The sequence below is a fragment of the Anneissia japonica genome, unplaced genomic scaffold (assembly GCF_011630105.1).
Source record: "Anneissia japonica isolate Jap-2015-1 unplaced genomic scaffold, ASM1163010v1 scaffold288028_len459517_cov177, whole genome shotgun sequence".
NCBI classification, from domain to species: domain Eukaryota; kingdom Metazoa; phylum Echinodermata; class Crinoidea; order Comatulida; family Comatulidae; genus Anneissia; species Anneissia japonica.
In genome coordinates, this window is record NW_022733874.1 from 356,650 (window position 1) to 375,180 (window position 18,531).

The 18,531-nt window shown below is 33.9% G+C and overlaps 1 protein-coding gene across 2 annotated transcripts; it reads right to left on the minus strand.

The window, feature by feature from the left end:
- Positions 1-1,288: 1,288 nt before the first annotated feature.
- On the minus strand, positions 1,289-17,680 carry LOC117116235 (cyclic nucleotide-binding domain-containing protein 2-like). Of its 2 annotated transcripts, none has more exons than XM_033260222.1 (17): positions 17,364-17,680; positions 15,902-16,043; positions 15,290-15,544; positions 14,393-14,467; positions 13,745-13,833; positions 13,409-13,482; positions 12,866-12,921; positions 12,619-12,702; positions 12,127-12,191; positions 11,084-11,164; positions 9,314-9,374; positions 8,138-8,297; positions 7,737-7,867; positions 7,230-7,307; positions 6,634-6,681; positions 4,760-4,849; positions 1,289-2,731 (listed from the first exon to the last, which is right to left on the minus strand). In XM_033260222.1, the coding sequence occupies exons 1-17, from the start codon at positions 17,435-17,437 to the stop codon at positions 2,588-2,590; spliced, it is 1,707 nt and encodes a 568-aa protein (XP_033116113.1). In that variant the 5' UTR covers positions 17,438-17,680; the 3' UTR covers positions 1,289-2,587. The 2 variants fall into 2 exon arrangements, with proteins under 2 accessions (XP_033116113.1, XP_033116112.1); XM_033260221.1 differs by having other exon boundaries at positions 7,230-7,310.
- Between the last annotated feature and the right edge of the window lie 851 nt (positions 17,681-18,531).

Sequence of the window (18,531 nt, forward strand, 5' to 3'; positions counted from 1 at the left end):
TTTTGGTAACCAGGTTGCACTCGCAGGGTCAAAAGTTCAAAATTTGTGTGCCTTCGACCTACATTCTTTTAACTCTTTCATGACAGTACAATTCATTGGCGCATAAAACAAAATTTAACAAAAAGCAATGTTAGCAATGCACTTTTTTTATGAAGCAGTGCCAGTAATGTACTGTCACGTAGTGACCCTTAATTAACCAATCAAATGACAAAGATTTAAGTAAGTAAATTTTTCTAGTTAACATCACATTGTATCCATGGCATTGTTTATTAATCCTCCATTTGTTTTTATAGTTTAATATATGAATGTACATAGTGACTTATTGTAACTGTGTTTCTGGTTTTTTTTTTCTGTGTGTTATATCACGTCCTTAAATTACCTTAAAGGTAAAGTGTTTGCCAAACATCCTAAGATATAAAATATTATACCGTCATAAAATTCTGAAATTTTATACCGTTAAAAAGTTCTTAAATTTTGCATTTTTTCCCAATTCTTGCAGCAGGCCAATCACACTTAACTGAACAATCAGTGCTTGGCCAGGAATACACGTGTGTCTAACAAGCACGCGTGTCTAACGTGCTTGTTAGACACACGCGCGCGTGTGTCTAACAAGCACGTTATCGTACATGTTTACGTACATTTACGCTATTATTTTGTAGGACATTAGCATCAACATCCAAAGGGTAGGCTTAAAGAAAAGGCCCACTGTTTCTCCATCTGACAGTTTTCTCAGATGGAGAATAGGCCTAACCGTAAATAACTTGCACTTTTGCATATTTTTTTTTTGTTTCATTTTTATTCTAATACTAGATTTTCATTCATTATTTTATTATAAATTTTAAATAGGCCCTATTATATGAACTCAGAAAAAGGAGGATTCATATAGTGGTTTTGTCTAATATTTCAATAATATATATTTTGGAAACGAAGTCTATATGATACAAAACAGAATAACGTAAGTAAAAAGATATAGAATTCCGATAAAGAATTTTTGCTTCAAGATAAAGAATAGGAATCAATGTTTGGCTACCTGACGTGTTACACTACTGAATACTCAGTACGTTCCAAAATGCTTGCGAAAAAACATGTCGTGATTCGGACCCACGACCTTCAGGTAACTTCCTTGCGTTTACTCAAGCTCGATCGTGGTCGAGTACTTAAGACACCAGGTTAGTTATTTATACCTCCATGTCTGGAGGTAGTTGGTTCGATTACCACCCGCATCACTTGCAAGATTTTTTTTTTTTTTTTTTTTTTTTTTTTTTTTTTTTTTGCCTTTTTTTAAATATTTTTTTTTTTTTTTTTTTTTTTTGCAAGCATTTTGGCACATACTGGGCATTCGGTACTATAAGGGCAAACATCGATTTGTGAGATATATAACATACTGTAGCACTTCTAATATAACAATTCATGACACGTCAAGCTCATCATTGATGATTTACGGAGATACAGAATAATGTATATTATCAATTAATTTTCGATTCACTATAACACAAGATATAAACACAAATAAACATCATTTTACGAAAATAAACAAACAATGTTTACTGTCATATGGCGTGCTTCTTTCTACCTCAGGCGTAATATACCGTACTATTACTCTTTATTTGGAAACGACACACGTAAGCAACGGTGCGTCCAGGAAAAACAAAACCAAAACAAAACAAAATCAAAACTTGACAAATCTGTGATTCTAGTATTGAATTGCACAAAATGTAGGAGCTTCTAATTATCTACTTCAGTATATAATACAATAGATAAATTGAAACTATTATACAAAATATGATTACTCACTCGGCGCATTAAATTTGTTTTTCCAAGTCCCAGTAGCATAAACAACTTAAACTGGCATTTGTAAGAATAACAAATTCATTGAAATATACATTTGTGTACGAGAAGCAATAGAAATTCATCAAATCTAGTTTAGAAATATTGCACGGTGACGACGGAATGCTGTGCATTTCTGATAGGGTGTTCCGAATTTTGGCAGTCAAGGAATGAAAATGTTGTTTTCTTTACAATTCGAGTAATATTCTCTATAGATGTAAAAACTTAATGTCAAACTAAAGGTTTGGAATACAATAACATCACAATTGTAAGTAATAATGTCCTCCTCGTCATCCAATGACTTCACTTAATTTATATAGGCCTGTAGAAACTGGGGTTCGCCGATAAGTTTCACATTAGGTAGTATGAAATAAGTTCCAAAAACAATTGATTATGATTCAATATTTCAAACTTTTCAAACACATAAATAATGAAATATTAAATCTATTTGTATGTATTAAATTTCTGACAATACCAAATGTGTCCGTTTTCTAAAGGTTCTGATATCGAGGGATTCAAAGCTGAGGTCGCTTGTTCGAATCTTGGCGAGAATTGATACAATTGATAACGAACTTTTCTTTTGTGGGATATGCCTGATCTATTATCATGTTTTCATATATTCGAGCACTTTTTACACAAGGTAGTTATATAATAAAATGATTATTATAGGCTTATTATTATTTCTATGTTTATACTCATTTATACGCAGACGCATCATGAAATATGCTTATTTATCTTCAAACTTTGATTTTGTTTACTTTTATCGTCTCGAATCTTTTCTGGCCTGAATTCTGTTATGGACCTCATCGACGGTTTTGCTGAGCTCGTTGCTTTTGCATCGCTGCCACTTATTCGTCATATCAAGAACACTAAGACAGTCGTCTTGGCTTGGGTAAGCTTCGTACTGAAAGAAAATTAAAGTTCTTTTATTTGGTGGGATTTCTAGTGAAACATCAAATCTATTGTTGTACTGATGCGGTTTTGGTCAATAGTTATACATGACTTCTTTTTCTCATTCTGACGTATCAAAATGTTTAATTATAAATGATGCAGTCAACATTTATATATGAAAAACATTGCAGTAGGCATTCAGGACATCATTTTAATTTAAAAAAAATAAATTAAAAAAAAATATATATATACTACAATACTATAGGTCGACGCACTCTTGGCTAAATGCATTTATGTTTTGACCCTAAAATTTTGTTTTGCCAGTAACATTACTAAATAGGAGTAAAAATGGTTCGTTTACTAAGAGGATACAAATAGCCTATTGACTTTTTTGAACGCGATTTGAACTGTTTCTCATCCCTAAGACATTGGCTAACAAAAATTACAATAATGATAACAAATAAATGAAACTAATGTAACAAGGCAAGTGTCGAGAAGTCTTAGAAGTCCAATTAAGCTAGACCCAAGAGACGATGGAGATCTTGATTAACATCTCGAGAGCAATTTGCCAGAACTGGTACGGTAGTTGGTTACTGTAGAAGTACGCTGAACCATAATATTGAACTGTGTGTCCTGGTTCCATTTAAGCAAGCTGGAGCTGATCTCCTTGATACAGTAGGGCTTATACATTTACCCGTTTTTTTCGATAGAAATATTGCGTTTTGCTGCGTATACAACATGACAAATTCAGGTTGAAAAACGAAAAAAGGGAGATTTTGCATGCTAACGATAACGAATACGTCATTTTCGTTATCGTCATTCTTGCCTAAAGCATTTTTTACAATACATATACGAGTTAAATATAATCATTGATTCATATGAACGGCAGGGATGGCCTACGTTGTGAAAGATATGCTATGGTAGGTGATGGATTGACTAAAGAAATTGATGGTGTAGGCCTAATCGCATTATCGTTTTCGTAAGCTTGCGAAACCTCCCAACTGAAAGAATTGAGAATCCCCTTGCTTATTGTCCCCAAATCATTACTAGATTTGGTGATGTACTGTGGTTCCCGGGCTGGTCTTCATGTCTCAATCCAAATTTCCTAGTAGGCCTACAGTAAGTCAACTAGAAGCTGTCATGGTGGTAAAGTACTATATGCTTTTTTTGCCTGTCAATCCTAGGGGGACCTCAGTTCAATTATTGTCAGGGTAACGTGATTTTTTTCACATGACCAAAGCAAATGAAATCCCCAAGCAACTTCCGTTTCAGGAATGAGAACTCTTCACCAATCATCATTGGCCTCAACTTTGTAGTAGATACTGTTACGAGGTTCTAGCAGTAGACAATGGTTCGAATGTCATTCGTTTATCTTAGGCTATGTTTTTAACTCTTTATTTACAAACTTTAAGTTACTATCATGCATTTATTTCACCCCAAATTTAAAGTTTTATAATCCAGATACATCGGTAAAACGATTAAAAAGGCAGGTGCAATAAAAATAATAAAACAAGACAATAAATACAGTAAAACAGCCAGGAAGAATAAAATGTGACGTAATTGTTAAGCCGTGCTAAACAAAACTATATTAACGATACCGATAAAAATCCCATCAAAACATTTAAGGATCGAAAAGGTAAAGAATATAAAAATACCATTTGATCAGGATAACCCAAAATTAGTAGAAGAACATAACTTATTTTAAACAATTACCAATTTGATAAATTTGCCGTAGATTAGATAAAAGTTCCGTGACTGAAATAGCAGTCAAATCTTTGAATTTTTTTTAATATTTCAGGGGAATAGAAGGCTCCTTCTATTACATTAGAATTGATGGAAAAAATTGTCTTTTTGCCGGCAATGTTGGTTGCAAGTCGAAGAAATGATTGTGGTAAGTTGTTGCCAATCTATTCAGTCACGTTAGTGGCGAAGGAACCTTGCAAAGATAAAACATTAAAATTCACTGATATTTAAAGAAAGTTTATATTCGGCCCTAGGCAAATACGTTTTGATAAATATAAATCAATGAAGAGATGCTTACTCGCATTTCTATCTGTGTAAACACTCTCTCATCTGCAAACTTCAGAAAAAATTGCTTATTGATGCGAATCGCTTCGGCTCCTTGACTAACCTACAAGTAAAAATAAAGTAAATATGTTTTTGTTAACTCTGTAATATCATAGGCTGCCAACTAAGCATACGAAGATGTAGACAATTGTATTAATGGTTGCCGTTCGAATAGGTAAGGCCTGGTGTACATGCAGTGGCGGATCCAGGAATTTGCAAAAGAAGGGGCCAGAGAGGGACTTTCACAGATGGAGGGCATATACTACCTAAGCCCCACCGTGGTTGAGGCTGAGGGAAGAAAATGTATGATTATGGCACTTTTAGAGGCCGAAAATGGCACTCTTAGACTCTAAAATGAGTAGAAATTTCTTATTTTGTCATTTTTTTTAAATTTTGAACAATTTTGAATCCGCCGCTGACGTGTAGATTAAATATTTTATTTGGCATGTTGATTCGTCGATTCATGCTTCATGTGTTCGCCAATTAGTTGTTCATATACGGGGTCACATCAACGTGCTCCGTTACCGATATTTGTTTTCGATGTGATTTCTAAAATTTTGAAAGTACATAGTTTCCCATTTACTGAATTCATATGATTCAACTGTCGGCTTCTCTGCTTGGGTACAACACGGTATTAAACTATAGACAGGATTACAAGGATTTGCGGTAATTCTGATGAATTATTATTTAAATAAAATGATTTACTTTCTTATTAAATATAAAAAAATATACATGCAATCAAGTTCGGATTATACCCATCTTATAATAGGTAACTTTATGTGCATTGCATTCTGTATTGAACACCAATAAAAATACTGCCTGTGGGTGTTAGCTGCAAAATTACATTTTATTTGTCATAAATTTGGAGGTAAAAAACGTGGTAAAGTCAAGCCAAACCAATCACTCGTCGCAAAAATCGAATTTTAGTGTATTAATACAGGGTTAAAAATGAAAAAGAGAGCTATAAAATGGTAAAAGATAAATCCGACATTTCGTTATGAGGTTACAAGCGTTTAAACATGCAACATTATGGAGGTAAAAATACCCATGATATAGAGCAATTTTGTGCTCTTTATGATCCATTTAATATTAACTATGTTTAGAAATGTTGTGTTTGTAATTAATATTAACCTGTAATATAAATTGCATTCAAATCTGTTTGTCTAGTTTATTACTTGAATCACTCTTGGCAGTTGACATGAATTCCATTTTAGCCAAACCTTTCTGATGTCAATTCTTCTTTCTATTTCCAACTTCAATTTTTAGTTTGAAAGTCAACAGTTTTATTTCTTTTCTGGGATTCTTTAGGTATTTTCGATGTTTTAACTGCCACAAAGGTAACATTGAAGTTGTTCAAAACAATGATTTTTTTTCTTCAAAGTTCTATCTCTTTGTTTGAAAAACATTTCTATTCGGGTTATTATAAACTTACGGCATTTTTTGGAGTATAAAATAAAGCTCAATTCGCTACGACTAGTGGTTTCTGAGATATAAAATACCCCAAAGGTCGAACTGATGATTTATGGTACTTTTAGTGTAACTTTTCATTTATAAGTAGTTAGAGATTAAAAATGCTCTTCGAATCCTAATGTTTGCCAAGATAATTATGTAAAAGAATCAAGAAGTTTGGCCACTGGCTTTTTTACAGCAATTTAATTTGGGAAACAGTCAAAAAGTCCACTGGTAGTGTTATAAGAAAGCAAAGCCCTCCAAAAAAGAAGGATTGTGTATACAGTTTGGTAGAGGGCGCATGTAAAACCTTTATATTTCCTCTGCAATGTAGAAAAACAAAGCCTTACGATAATCCACCTGGACCTCTTGGATAATCCCACACTTAGGCCTACTTACCAAGCTTACTTTTGGTTCTTTGCTCCCCGGTATTGTCGACAAAAGGCCCTAATTGAACAACAAAAAATGTATTAGACAAATATTGTAATAAAATTATTTAAACATGAGCAAATCTATATTTTTTACTTTTTCCACCTCTTGGACCTAAAAATGTGCAATGGTTTCAAGGTTTTCTTGAGGGTTAGCTTAGTGTTAATACATTGAAGATTGTTATTGGTTCTTTGAAAATATAGTCTCGAATTATAAGGTCTCAGAATAAGAGATGTCTCGAATTGAGGTGCACTGTACTTGTTTGCTATTAGACATTTCTTTGTTTTATGTTTTTTGTTATTGTCATTGTTTTTGTTTTTGTAATTATAACAAAAATATTGTTTTTTAGTTTGTGACGCGTTCATGAACAAACATCTCTTGCGTTGGGCTTGCGTCTTTGATGCACGTGCTTTAACGAAATGATTCTTAATTTCCGTTTGTATTTGTTACGTTCAAGTATACACCTTATTAAATACTTGAATACAGTACTTGCTTAAGTTGGCATACTTAGTTTTAAAACAAGTGTTTAGAATGAACGCTAATCCATAAATCGAAGCTCTACTTACAAACACATCGCCGGCCTCCAACTCCGCAACTCGTACACAAAACGGGACGTTTAGACCGCAACCTTTCTTGGTATACTCCTTCTATATAAAACAACAATCCTATGATATAGTTCTGTTAAAATGCTTCCGGTATATACCTCTTGTGGCATTTATGTGGGACATTTGCAACATAATATTAGAGCAGAACTTAGCGGAAATTTCTATATTATAAGCCCGGTGGGTACGAGATGGTGCCAAAATTCCGAGCATAAAGAAGGAGTAGAAGAAGCGGGTTTATGAAAAACAATAGCGATAAAAAATGAAGATAATGATGAAGATGACGGTGAAGAAGAAGTAAAGAAAAGGATAAGGACGATGGCCCTTGGTGATGAAATTGAAGAATAGATTTTAAGGCTGGTATCTCTTCCTTTTAGATAACAATGGTTGTGATAAGCACGTTATTATACTGATTGTTTTGTGAATATGGATAATGGTAAAGATTATATTGATGGTAAAAGACACGCCTACCGTAATTATGCACGTCGATGAATTGTTTAAAGCCGTTTGTTGTGGTGAAGAATTACATTTTATTATTGTATTCGTGACTTCTGTTCCGGCTCTGGATGGTGAGCAGGTGGACGGTACGGTTATAAAGGCATCTAGATAAACAAAAGTGTTCAAAAAAGTGAACCGGCGAAAATATAATCGCTGCAGCAAGACGATGTTTAAACGGTGGCTCTTTCACAAACTGATGCATTAAGCGTGCCATTTAGCACGTGCGTACAAAAGGGAATACGCGCATTATCAGTCATTCACAGGCGTAGAGCTTAGGGCATCAGTTCTTGAAAGATCATAGGCCTAAAACTGTATGCTATAACCAAGTATTCAACTGTTAAACATTATACATGAACATATTATAATATTCCAACCTTTAGATCCTGTCTGAAGATTTACTTTTAGGCTGCTTTGTTCGTGTATTTGTTTGATTTCTAAAGCATTCTGGGATTTCTTGTACTGTTTGTAGAACGTTCTACTTTCGTCTAAACTACAGACTCCCGGGGTAAGTCGCTTCAGTACATCACATTTACCCTATACGAAGACATGACATCGATTAATTGCGTTTTGCAAACGTTGGCAAAAAACGCTTTAACACAACTGTTGACGTGATTTATACATCCCGCTCAACCCGGAGTTAAATATTTATGATTAATTTTAAGATTCCAGAGTTTCAACTCCCATACTAATATGATACGTGAATAATTACACTATATGCAAGAGAAGATGGATTCGTATTATCCGTGGTATTTATATGACGACTTCTCGTAATGGTAATTTTTCTTGTATCAGTCTTCCAGACTCTTCGTGTAGAACTTATTTATTTTAGATAATGTCGTACTCTTATATATTTATTTACAGCAATGTAATATAAATCAAACTACAATATGAAATCCAGGGAATTGTTAATCAGCAAATAATTTTGAATATAATATGAATTTAAATTGAACCTAATCTACAAAAATAGACATAGCCTATGCAGAAAAAAAGAAGCAAGTGAACAAATATTGTATTAGGTTTCGACATGAATTGAACGCTAAGTGCCATCACAACTTTTAATTTATTATCAATATTAAGATAGGCATACTTTTCCTGCAAAACGTAGATTTGGCCAAATTGCGTCCTAGAATGTACGCGACGAGGAAAACTCAAACGTTCTCGCATGCGCAGATGACTTCTTAGTGACGGTCATTACGTTACGTCCTACCACCCCGTGAAATCGAAAGCTATATATACTGTATCTAATATCTGATCAAACAAAAATGCTTGTCTGTTTATCTCCATTAATGTTGAGCATTGCTCTACCTCATCATACAAAGTATGATCAAATAATATATGAAATAGTGTATGCTGACTGAGGTTCAGTTGCTAGCATGAGATATGCTTGATAACCTCTTCGTCCGCCAACCTTATTCATGTTTCTGTCTTTGAAATTGATCAATTACATGCGCGCTGGTCGACCTTGTTTTTTACCATAGGTCAGATGGAGAGTTATAATACCTCAATAAAATATCATAGTGGAAATGATTTGCTGTTTTTGTTACACCTACCGATTTGACGATGTAAATCCAGTCGTTATTTTCACTGTCTGAAACGATCACTTGCCCTGCTCTTGGGATGGAAACAAAATGGAGTAAATCTGGTTAGATGAACTAAGCAAGTAATGTTATGGTACTTAACACGGCTTTGAACAATTACTGATTGTTTTAAATCAGTACAATTAGGAGTGGTAAATGTTTCCCCAAAAGTCACATTTATACCAACGTAGCAATTTGCTGATCGAAACCGCGATATTCTTTCACCAATAGAGTCATGACTTACAACGTAATATGAGCAATATTTAAACTTGTCTTCCGTAACTAAGACGTCCGAATCTCGTGAAGTTGTTATCTATAGGCCTCAATACATTAAAACTAGATGGCAAAGTTGGAATTTGATTGGCATAATAATGTTGATAATATCTTTAATAATATCGTTCGAGTTGTTGGCCGTACGACGTGCAGACGGACATGTAATATACGCGTGCCTCCATAATATTTATTTATGGCGACATTTCAGCTTAAGAACGGCGTCAATCATAAACTGAAAGGGGTGGGGTCTTACAGCAAGTTCAACAAAATAGTAAAATTGCAAATAAAAAATCAATCTTAACGAAAGAATAAACATGAACTTAAGAGGCAACAGTGACAAAATGTCAACGAATCAAGAAAAGTGTCATTTAAAGAATATAGGTTAAGGGACAACTTCAAAACAAGTGTTTTTGTCAATTTGAATTGTAAAGAAAAAAAGAAACATATAAAATCTGATAAAAAGCAACATGCATTGCACTCAGAATTTCTTGTTAGTTCTGAATGTTTCTTCAATGCAGCTCTCAAAAAAAAATTATGAAAAATAACAGATTCATTACGAATGAAACTTAATCTTCTACAATATGTTGCAATTTGCCATTCAGTTTGTCATTTGTGAGTCCATCTGTCATAATTGTCACCGAGGACAAGATCGTTTTATAAAATCTTCAAATATTTCTTACTAATATTATCAAGAGCTGTACATTTTATTTATATATGTAAGACATTATTTCGACATTTTCACATAGGGTTCCAAAGTTAAGAGTAGGAGAATAAACTATAACTCGCAGCGTCATTGTGCTGAATTGCGTATGGACTAACTGTAGCATGCATAAGGAGGCATAAGGTACCGTAGCGTATGTTCATTCCACAACAACAGGGGCGCCTGAAATGAACCATAACATCGTGGTATGTCCCTACTCTTCCGAAAGGTGCAATAGGATTTTTAAAGTGTACACGAGTCAGATGTGTACACAGACCCCCCGGTTTTAAGTCCTTATGCAAGAAGAAGTGGTTCAACCAACTGAACCCTGGGCGATGAGGGAGCCCCTTCGTTACCGCTCGGCCACTCGACTCGACCCGAACTGCACCATTTGTAAGTTTTACAAAAAAAATAAAATAATAACAGGTAGGGCCTATAATGTATTATATACCGACTACAGAGATTCCAGCCATTTGGTTGGTTAAAAGCCGAGGAATAGTTCCATCCTTGCCCTCCCGGCCTACAATCTAACTTACACACAACGTACCGTAGGTTTCGACGTCGATTGACCTTTGATACGGACATGCGCAGTTCAAACTACGGATTGGCTTACTAGTCGATCTATAAATCAATAAATTCATAGAGCGCATTTATGATAATGATAAGACATCATTGTGCTTCTGTTGTTTTGTGTAACACTTAGTGCGCATGAGCGTGTTTGTAACAAGCCAAATCGTAGTTTGAACTACACATGCCCGTAATTGACTTACCTGTAATTCTGTATGCCCCAGTTTAGTAACGAATCAACCATTTTACCAATTCCAGACCACATACTGAATACAGGGATCGTCCTAAGTTGTTTTCGGAGTTAAAAACAATTAATAACTTGATGCAGTATAATTATTAATAATAATAGTATGTGCCTAGGCATTATTAGGCCTAAATTAGACAATAATAATAATAATAATAATAATAATAATAATAATAATAATAATAATAATAATAATAATAATAACAAAATAATAGTTCATTCTTATTTAGCGCATTTAAGCAAGCTCTCAATGCGTGAGTTGTACATAAAAGAAAAAAGACAGAATAAGAATGCAATCATGGAATGAATAAAACTCAGCATTTTAATAAAAGTGTGTCTATGAGAATCCAGTTTATGTAAAAGTATAGTTATAATTTCAGGAGGAAAGCATTGTCAATATTTCTCATTTTTTTTGAATGTATAACCATTTTACTTCAAAAGGCCTATACTAAGTAATAGCATTTCTCTGTCTATGCTGCTGTCAAATGTTATGCGACAATTAAATGTGATCCCATATTTGGATGTAAAATGACATCATCATGCTTATGTATGGTCACATCACACAAACTTTTGACATAAAACTTGAAGGTTTAGGAACTCTTTTCTGCCTTCGGAAAATATTGAAGAGGAAATTATGATAAATGTATGTTGTATGTAGATTTCATGAAGTTAGAAGTGTGTTTTTGTGATATGTGCTATTTAATATTTTTACATTTTTATGTACTGGACTAAATTCGCAATACGGACGGTAAGTTTCGTAATTGTACCTTGTATTTTTGTGACAATAAAAGTTATCTGTATATGTTTCTGTATACAATTTGAGCGTGGACCCTCGAGTTCTTTATTTCTCCATGTGTGGACAGAACCTTATGCTGCCTGCTCTTCGAACTCATTCTTTTTGACCGCGAGAGGGCACTATTAAAAACTCTACGGTCTTGTTAACACTTTTCTCTTTTCTCTTGTTAATATAATTGCATCATAAATGTAGATCAAAACACCTACCTGACATAATTCATGACATCGCCTGGAGTAATATTAAGCTTTGTGTCGAATATTTCCATGTAATCCTTAAAATAATATAGTGATTGGTAAGTGTTCTAATACGAAAAACTGAGTACTTAGGCCTTACTATTAATATTAAATGCGTCTTTCATAACTAGGTTATCTAAGGTTAGGCCTTACATAAATGCAGTAAACTACAACACGGCGTTAAGGTTGCTTATGATGTTTTATAAAGACGTACACTTCTCGGACTATTTAAGAAAAGATTAATCACTGAACATCGCTTATAGCCTATTCTTTGTAATCAGTGCGATGAAATTCAACGTGTCGTCCTGGCCTACTTTAGTGCGTAATTAAACGTGAAGCCCAAACACTCAATGTAAACGCGATTGTACGTGAAGTGCGTTTGGGTTCGTGCGTTGAATGCGTTTTGTCTGAATCGTTTTGTTTACTGCTTATTACTAATGGACATGCAATTCTCGTGGGACGTACCTCGCTGTGGATGCAGAACAGCTCCACTGTATCTTTCGTCATGACTGTATTTGTTCGTCTGCAGTTGCGTATAATATCACTTTCCTGTGAAGGAAACAGTGCACTTATTACACGTTCTTTTTAGTGCATTAAGTACGATGAACTGAAAATATAATATTATATTGCTTGATGGCGAACACACGGTATACGATTAATGAAGATAACTTTATTGTAATGTTATAGAAAGAACGTTATGATATAGACTTACCCCAAATTTATCTCCTTTTTTCAGTATATACGTTTGTCCACCAAACGTTTCAGTTACTACAGAAGTAAATACATATGAATATTGTACTTTTGAGTTAAGTAATTTACGATAATTTTCAGATATTACACGATATAGAATACTTTAGTCCTAATATTAACAGGACATCGCCTTAGGTTTTTATCGATTTCTCAGCTAGTTTATCAGCCTCCTAGGCTGGGAAATTGAGGGAGGGAGGCTTCTCATTTTTATTTTGTATTTTGCTAAAGCCAAGTATCACCATTTGGTTGTTTGCTGGTGCATTGATATTCATAGTAAAATCTATGATTGAGATAATACACACAATATATACTAACTATTTACTAACAAAAATGAAGAAAAAACCCCCCAAAATTTAAAAAAGGAAAAAAAAAAACACACACACACACACACACACACACACACATACACACACACGTTTATCCAAAACTTATATTTGAAGTGCGCCCCCACTAATGCTGCGTAAGCAAAAACTTGGCATTGCTTATTGTTTTTAAATCCACTCACGTTCTCCCGACAGCACGATGTACAGACCTTCCGCTACATATCCCTCTTTTATGACGACACGATTTCTACCGAATCTAATTGAAACAAATTCGATACAATATTAACCATATAAGCATGCGTGTTCATCCAAAGCATGTGTATTCAAAGATTCGAAAGAAACTTTGGACAATTGTCTCAATTTGTTTTCTCTGTTTCAAATAGCATTGGTCTTTTAATAATGACGTAAGAATTTTTATCATTCTGATAAACTACGTCTGCTTCAAAACGCCTTTTAAATACTTATCGACACTTTACTTTATTGTAAACATTAATAATAGAGAAATGATTTTCACTTACTTGTCGTACCATGCAAACTCGGACATTTTACATTGAATTTCTGGAGGATATTTAGCAAACTCCTCAACATTTTGCATGTTGCGAACAATCTAAAGAAATGTAGAAAATGATGTCGTTTACCGCTTTCCAACATATAATACTTACTATTTATTGAAAGTAATATTTGCAATAAATAATAAATTTGTACAAACACTTCTTTAAATCATAGGATCTAATTCGATTGCTATTCTATTTTTTATTTAAACTTCCAAAACATGGTAACCTATGAATGCTGTAGCAATAGCACGTCAAACTCTACGATTATCTTCAATAGAAGTCTGTGTCCTGATATTTAAACTGTTGAATCATTCTCAATTGAAAGGTCAGTATCAAAATATAAACAGCTCTATTGATCTGCCAAACAACGAAACCACAGACGCACATTAAAACATTAAAAAACATCAATATAAAAGTAGTTTCATAAAATCATCGTTTAAATCTATATTGTAAAAATAATTTACGTAATCTAATCTACTGTAGCTTAAGTTTAGTTCCACCTTTCGAGCTCCTCCTTTCTCGTTTCCTGGCACTTGTTAGGATTTTGTGATTAGTGAATACAAGTAAATAAAGTGAAATAAAGTGACATGAAATAATAGTTTCATTGCTTACATTATCAATTTGTTCTGTTGTCCTATCCTCCGGTTGAAGTTTCAGTAATTCCTTTATCTTCTTTGGAATTCCTTCCTGAAATTCATAAAATAATGTAATGCCTGTGATGCAGAATTGAATAAAGTGTGCATATTGCGTGAAGTAGAATAAAAAAACATATTTAGCATGCAAAAACTGAAATGTCTTTGGAAATGTGTTAATGTTAAGCGTACGAATATTGATGATCACGTGATTGTGAATGATGGTGTGTTGTTGTTTTTCGTGATGCTACTATTGTCTGGTTATTGATTGATAGGTCGTATTTAAATTGGTTGATTGAATAATGATATATGTTGGTTATGTTTATTGACTGACTGGATAATTGGTTGATTGATTGATTGCTAATGATGTAACTGATGATGATGGATGTTGCTATTGCTGCTGTTCCGATTGATTATGTTGATGATTAATTGTAATCTGAGGACGGTGATGAAAACGGTGTGCTGATCTTTTTCAAGATGATGCTGAATTATAAGAAAACAAAATAAGTGATGATACAGGTGTTTTTATTTAATGAAGATGTCGTTTGTTATGAGTTGCATTTTTTGTCGATCTATTGCTTCGGTCTATATTTATGACTTGTCATTCAATTATTATTTCTTTTGAAGTTTTTTTTTTTTATTAAATGAAGATGTCGTGTTTAATCATATTTTCTTTGGTATTATTACTCTAATGTTCATGATTTAGTTATGTTTTATGTTTGGGAGCCCAGTTGGAATTAGTTAATGTTCAATCAGGTTTAAAGAGATGTTAAAAAAAATATTATAACCATTTTATTGCAATTCGTTTTTCGAAGTGAGTCAATGTCAGAAGCGATTAGATACAATTTTATTGAGATGTGAATAAATCCAGTATTACCTCTCTTTTGGAAAATCGCTGAAACTCTGAAGCATCAAACCTCATATCTGGGTAGGCTGAGCTCACGATGCCTTTTTGAAGAAGACCTGAATTGCCAGTACGACGGGCTTCTTCTTCTGCAGACAACACTACATCCTCGATCACCTCCAGTAGACTGCCCTTCAACGCGTTCTCTGATGCTGCCTTCATGACACATATACACACTTTGCACAACCATCTTACCGCATTTGCTTTTCGCCGAAACCTTTGGTAAGGCTGAAATGTAGAGCAGAGTAAAAGTGGTATCCCTCTAATTAAAGATTCCTGCATTTAAAGACCACTTTTCTGTGGTCCCATATTATTAGAAGATGTCTTTTATTATATTATTCAAATTAGAAACCAAAGCTGTTAGAGACCATGGAAACCCTGGTCCAAAATGTGGTCTTTAATTGGAGGAAGACATGTATTATTACTAAGTATTGTAAATAAATTTTAGTCTTAAGTAACTACAAAATTGCGGGGTAGGTCCTATGTGGACTCTCGGAAACTTCAGTTCGGCAGCTTGCTTCGCTGGTAAGATGAACGGTAGAAAGAATATGAAGAAAATTCTATTTTAATAGTAGTTTCTCTTACCGTCAGGTAGATTCCATCTCGCGGTGAAGGTTCCCGCTTCCCTTCCAGAAGACTAGAGGTGGTCCTTCTTCTGAGTCCTTTGCTTGAACCACCTAACTTCTTTTTTGCTTCGTCATGTGGAATCCAAACAGCAGCAGATCGTCTATAATGATAATTTAAGTAATTTTATTAAGTATCATTAAAAGTAGATTTAGCACCAGCACCTTAATATGTCAGTGAATAACATAAACGTATTACATATTTTGTCTGGAATTGACTCAGCTTAGTGGCAAAATACTAAAAAAATATTCCTGTGGGTAACGTTCTCGGTTGAGATACAGAAATAATAGATAAGATAAAAACTAATGTAAATGTAAGGGTTTAACAACAGACAAATATGTGGAACAGATTTATTTTATAGTTACAATTTATTATAGTATGTATATTTTATTTAGGCTTATGTGTGTTTGCAATTTATGATTAATATGTATGTAGTGAGACTAGTCACTAGTGACGGGAAACAAGAGCAGACGTCTTTCTGAAACATAAACACATTTATTTGTAAACGAATATTTCGGTCATTCCTGCAAACTTCCTCATCTTGAACTGAACATACGATCATTCTCGCTATACATAATATGACCGGAACATAACGTGCGCCCATTACATAGATGTATATAAATTGCTGTTATGCATGAACAATATTAACTACAATTTATTATAGTATGTATATATTATTTAGGCTTATGTGTGTTTGCAATTTATGATTAATATGTATGTAGTGAGACTAGTCACTAGTGACGGGAAACAAGAGCAGACGTCTTTCTGAAACATAAACACATTTATTTGTAAACGAATATTTCGGTCATTCCTGCAAACTTCCTCATCTTGAACTGAACATACGATTATTCTCGCTATACATAATATGACCGGAACATAACGTGCGCCCATTACATAGATGTATATAAATTGCTGTTATGCATGAACAATATTAACTACTGTAACAGCCTAAGTATTTAAAATATTACACTCTACCTTATGTGTTTAGGTTTCATAACACTATAAACTTGTTTTCGGGTAGTACAATTTTTTAATCAATTAATCATAACCAACATCTCGTTTTAAATTTTCTTAAGTTTTACAACTAATCTGGCTCGCACAAAACATTTCTGATTTAATGTTTCCATTTTTAGACTGTCTATATACATTAGGTGCTATTTATATTCTCAAGATTTCTTCTATTATGACGCATAATGAAAATCAGAGCAATGTTTCCAATAGGCATGCTAACTCGGATGTACATTGTGTAACCAGGGGTTAGTGTAAATAAGTCCATGGTGTAACCATGCTATCTTCAATTCACTAGTGTTTAAAGTGTGATGGTCGTCATATTAATACGTATTCATTCCATCAAGCCTAGAACAATAGAGCCAGAGAAATGAATGAATGGTGATTGTAGACATGTTAAAGATATGGAACTCACCTGTGCTTTAGCCTATCATGAGACAAGTCATGTAGACTGTCCTTTGAATTTGAATTTTTTATCCTGCCTGACATCTTTTCTTTCTTGGTACTGATATAGACTTGCAAGACCTAAATATTTAGACCTCTGCGATAATATCAAGTTTAATAAGACCAGATATACCGAAATTTTTGCGTCGTAAACCGTCTGAAGTCATGCACTTGTCAATGTTCAGATTATTATTTCAACTTTAAAAGATGAAAACAAGTTGTTTCCTGTGTTGCTTTCTGGTTCGTTCCCTTACTAAGTCTGAGGTCTATTATAATGCTTTGCTTAGAATAAGTTATAGTACTTAAATAAGTAAGTCCAGATAGTTTTTAATTGGTGGTATTGATCCCGAGACCATAACTTATTGTGATAAATCCTTGCCTATTATTGTTCACCCGTATTGAGTATTGATCACGTTGGTGCATGCGGATAATGGTTCATTAATTTTAAGTTAGGCCTAAGGTATTACGTGATGTACACTCAGTCTGGGGTTTTACAACTTCTTAACAACGATAACATTTTCATGAGTCTGGAATAGAACGCATGCTCTGACTAAAAATGTAATAGTGTTAGCTATTAGGATAAGTGTTAAACCTGAACGTGTGAAATGTTCTGCAAAAACAAAGGGTCTAGTAGGTGTGCCAAGAGGCGAGGCAATGTTTAGCCTGGTTATTATTCTATTGTCTGTATACCAAGCATTACTTATTAGGGATGAGACCGGAACGAATTCACAGATTGTTACAAATCTTCTACTTTAATTATTTTCTAGTATTGTATTTTTATATTGAGCACTCGTTTAAGTAGAATTTTAAGAACATTTCAATTCGACTTTTGAACTGAAATTATGTGTATGACGTTAGAATGCATCCACTCGAACCGGCGACTAACTGGCAACCCCACCTAAAGCCTTAGCGACCTTTGGGTGAGGGTGAATGGTCACCCAGCAGCAAAAAAAAAAAAAAATAGCTGAACAAAGGGTGAAAAAAAAAAAAAGCTGAAAAAAGGGACGGATGAGCTCCTCGGAACCAATGGCCAAACCATGCTTATTTTAAGAAATAGGATTAGTTTGTTTATGCGGTTAGATTTTAATATTGCAGTATTTTCTTGGTACGTTTGTGCATGTGTATGTTAAGCGCATAGG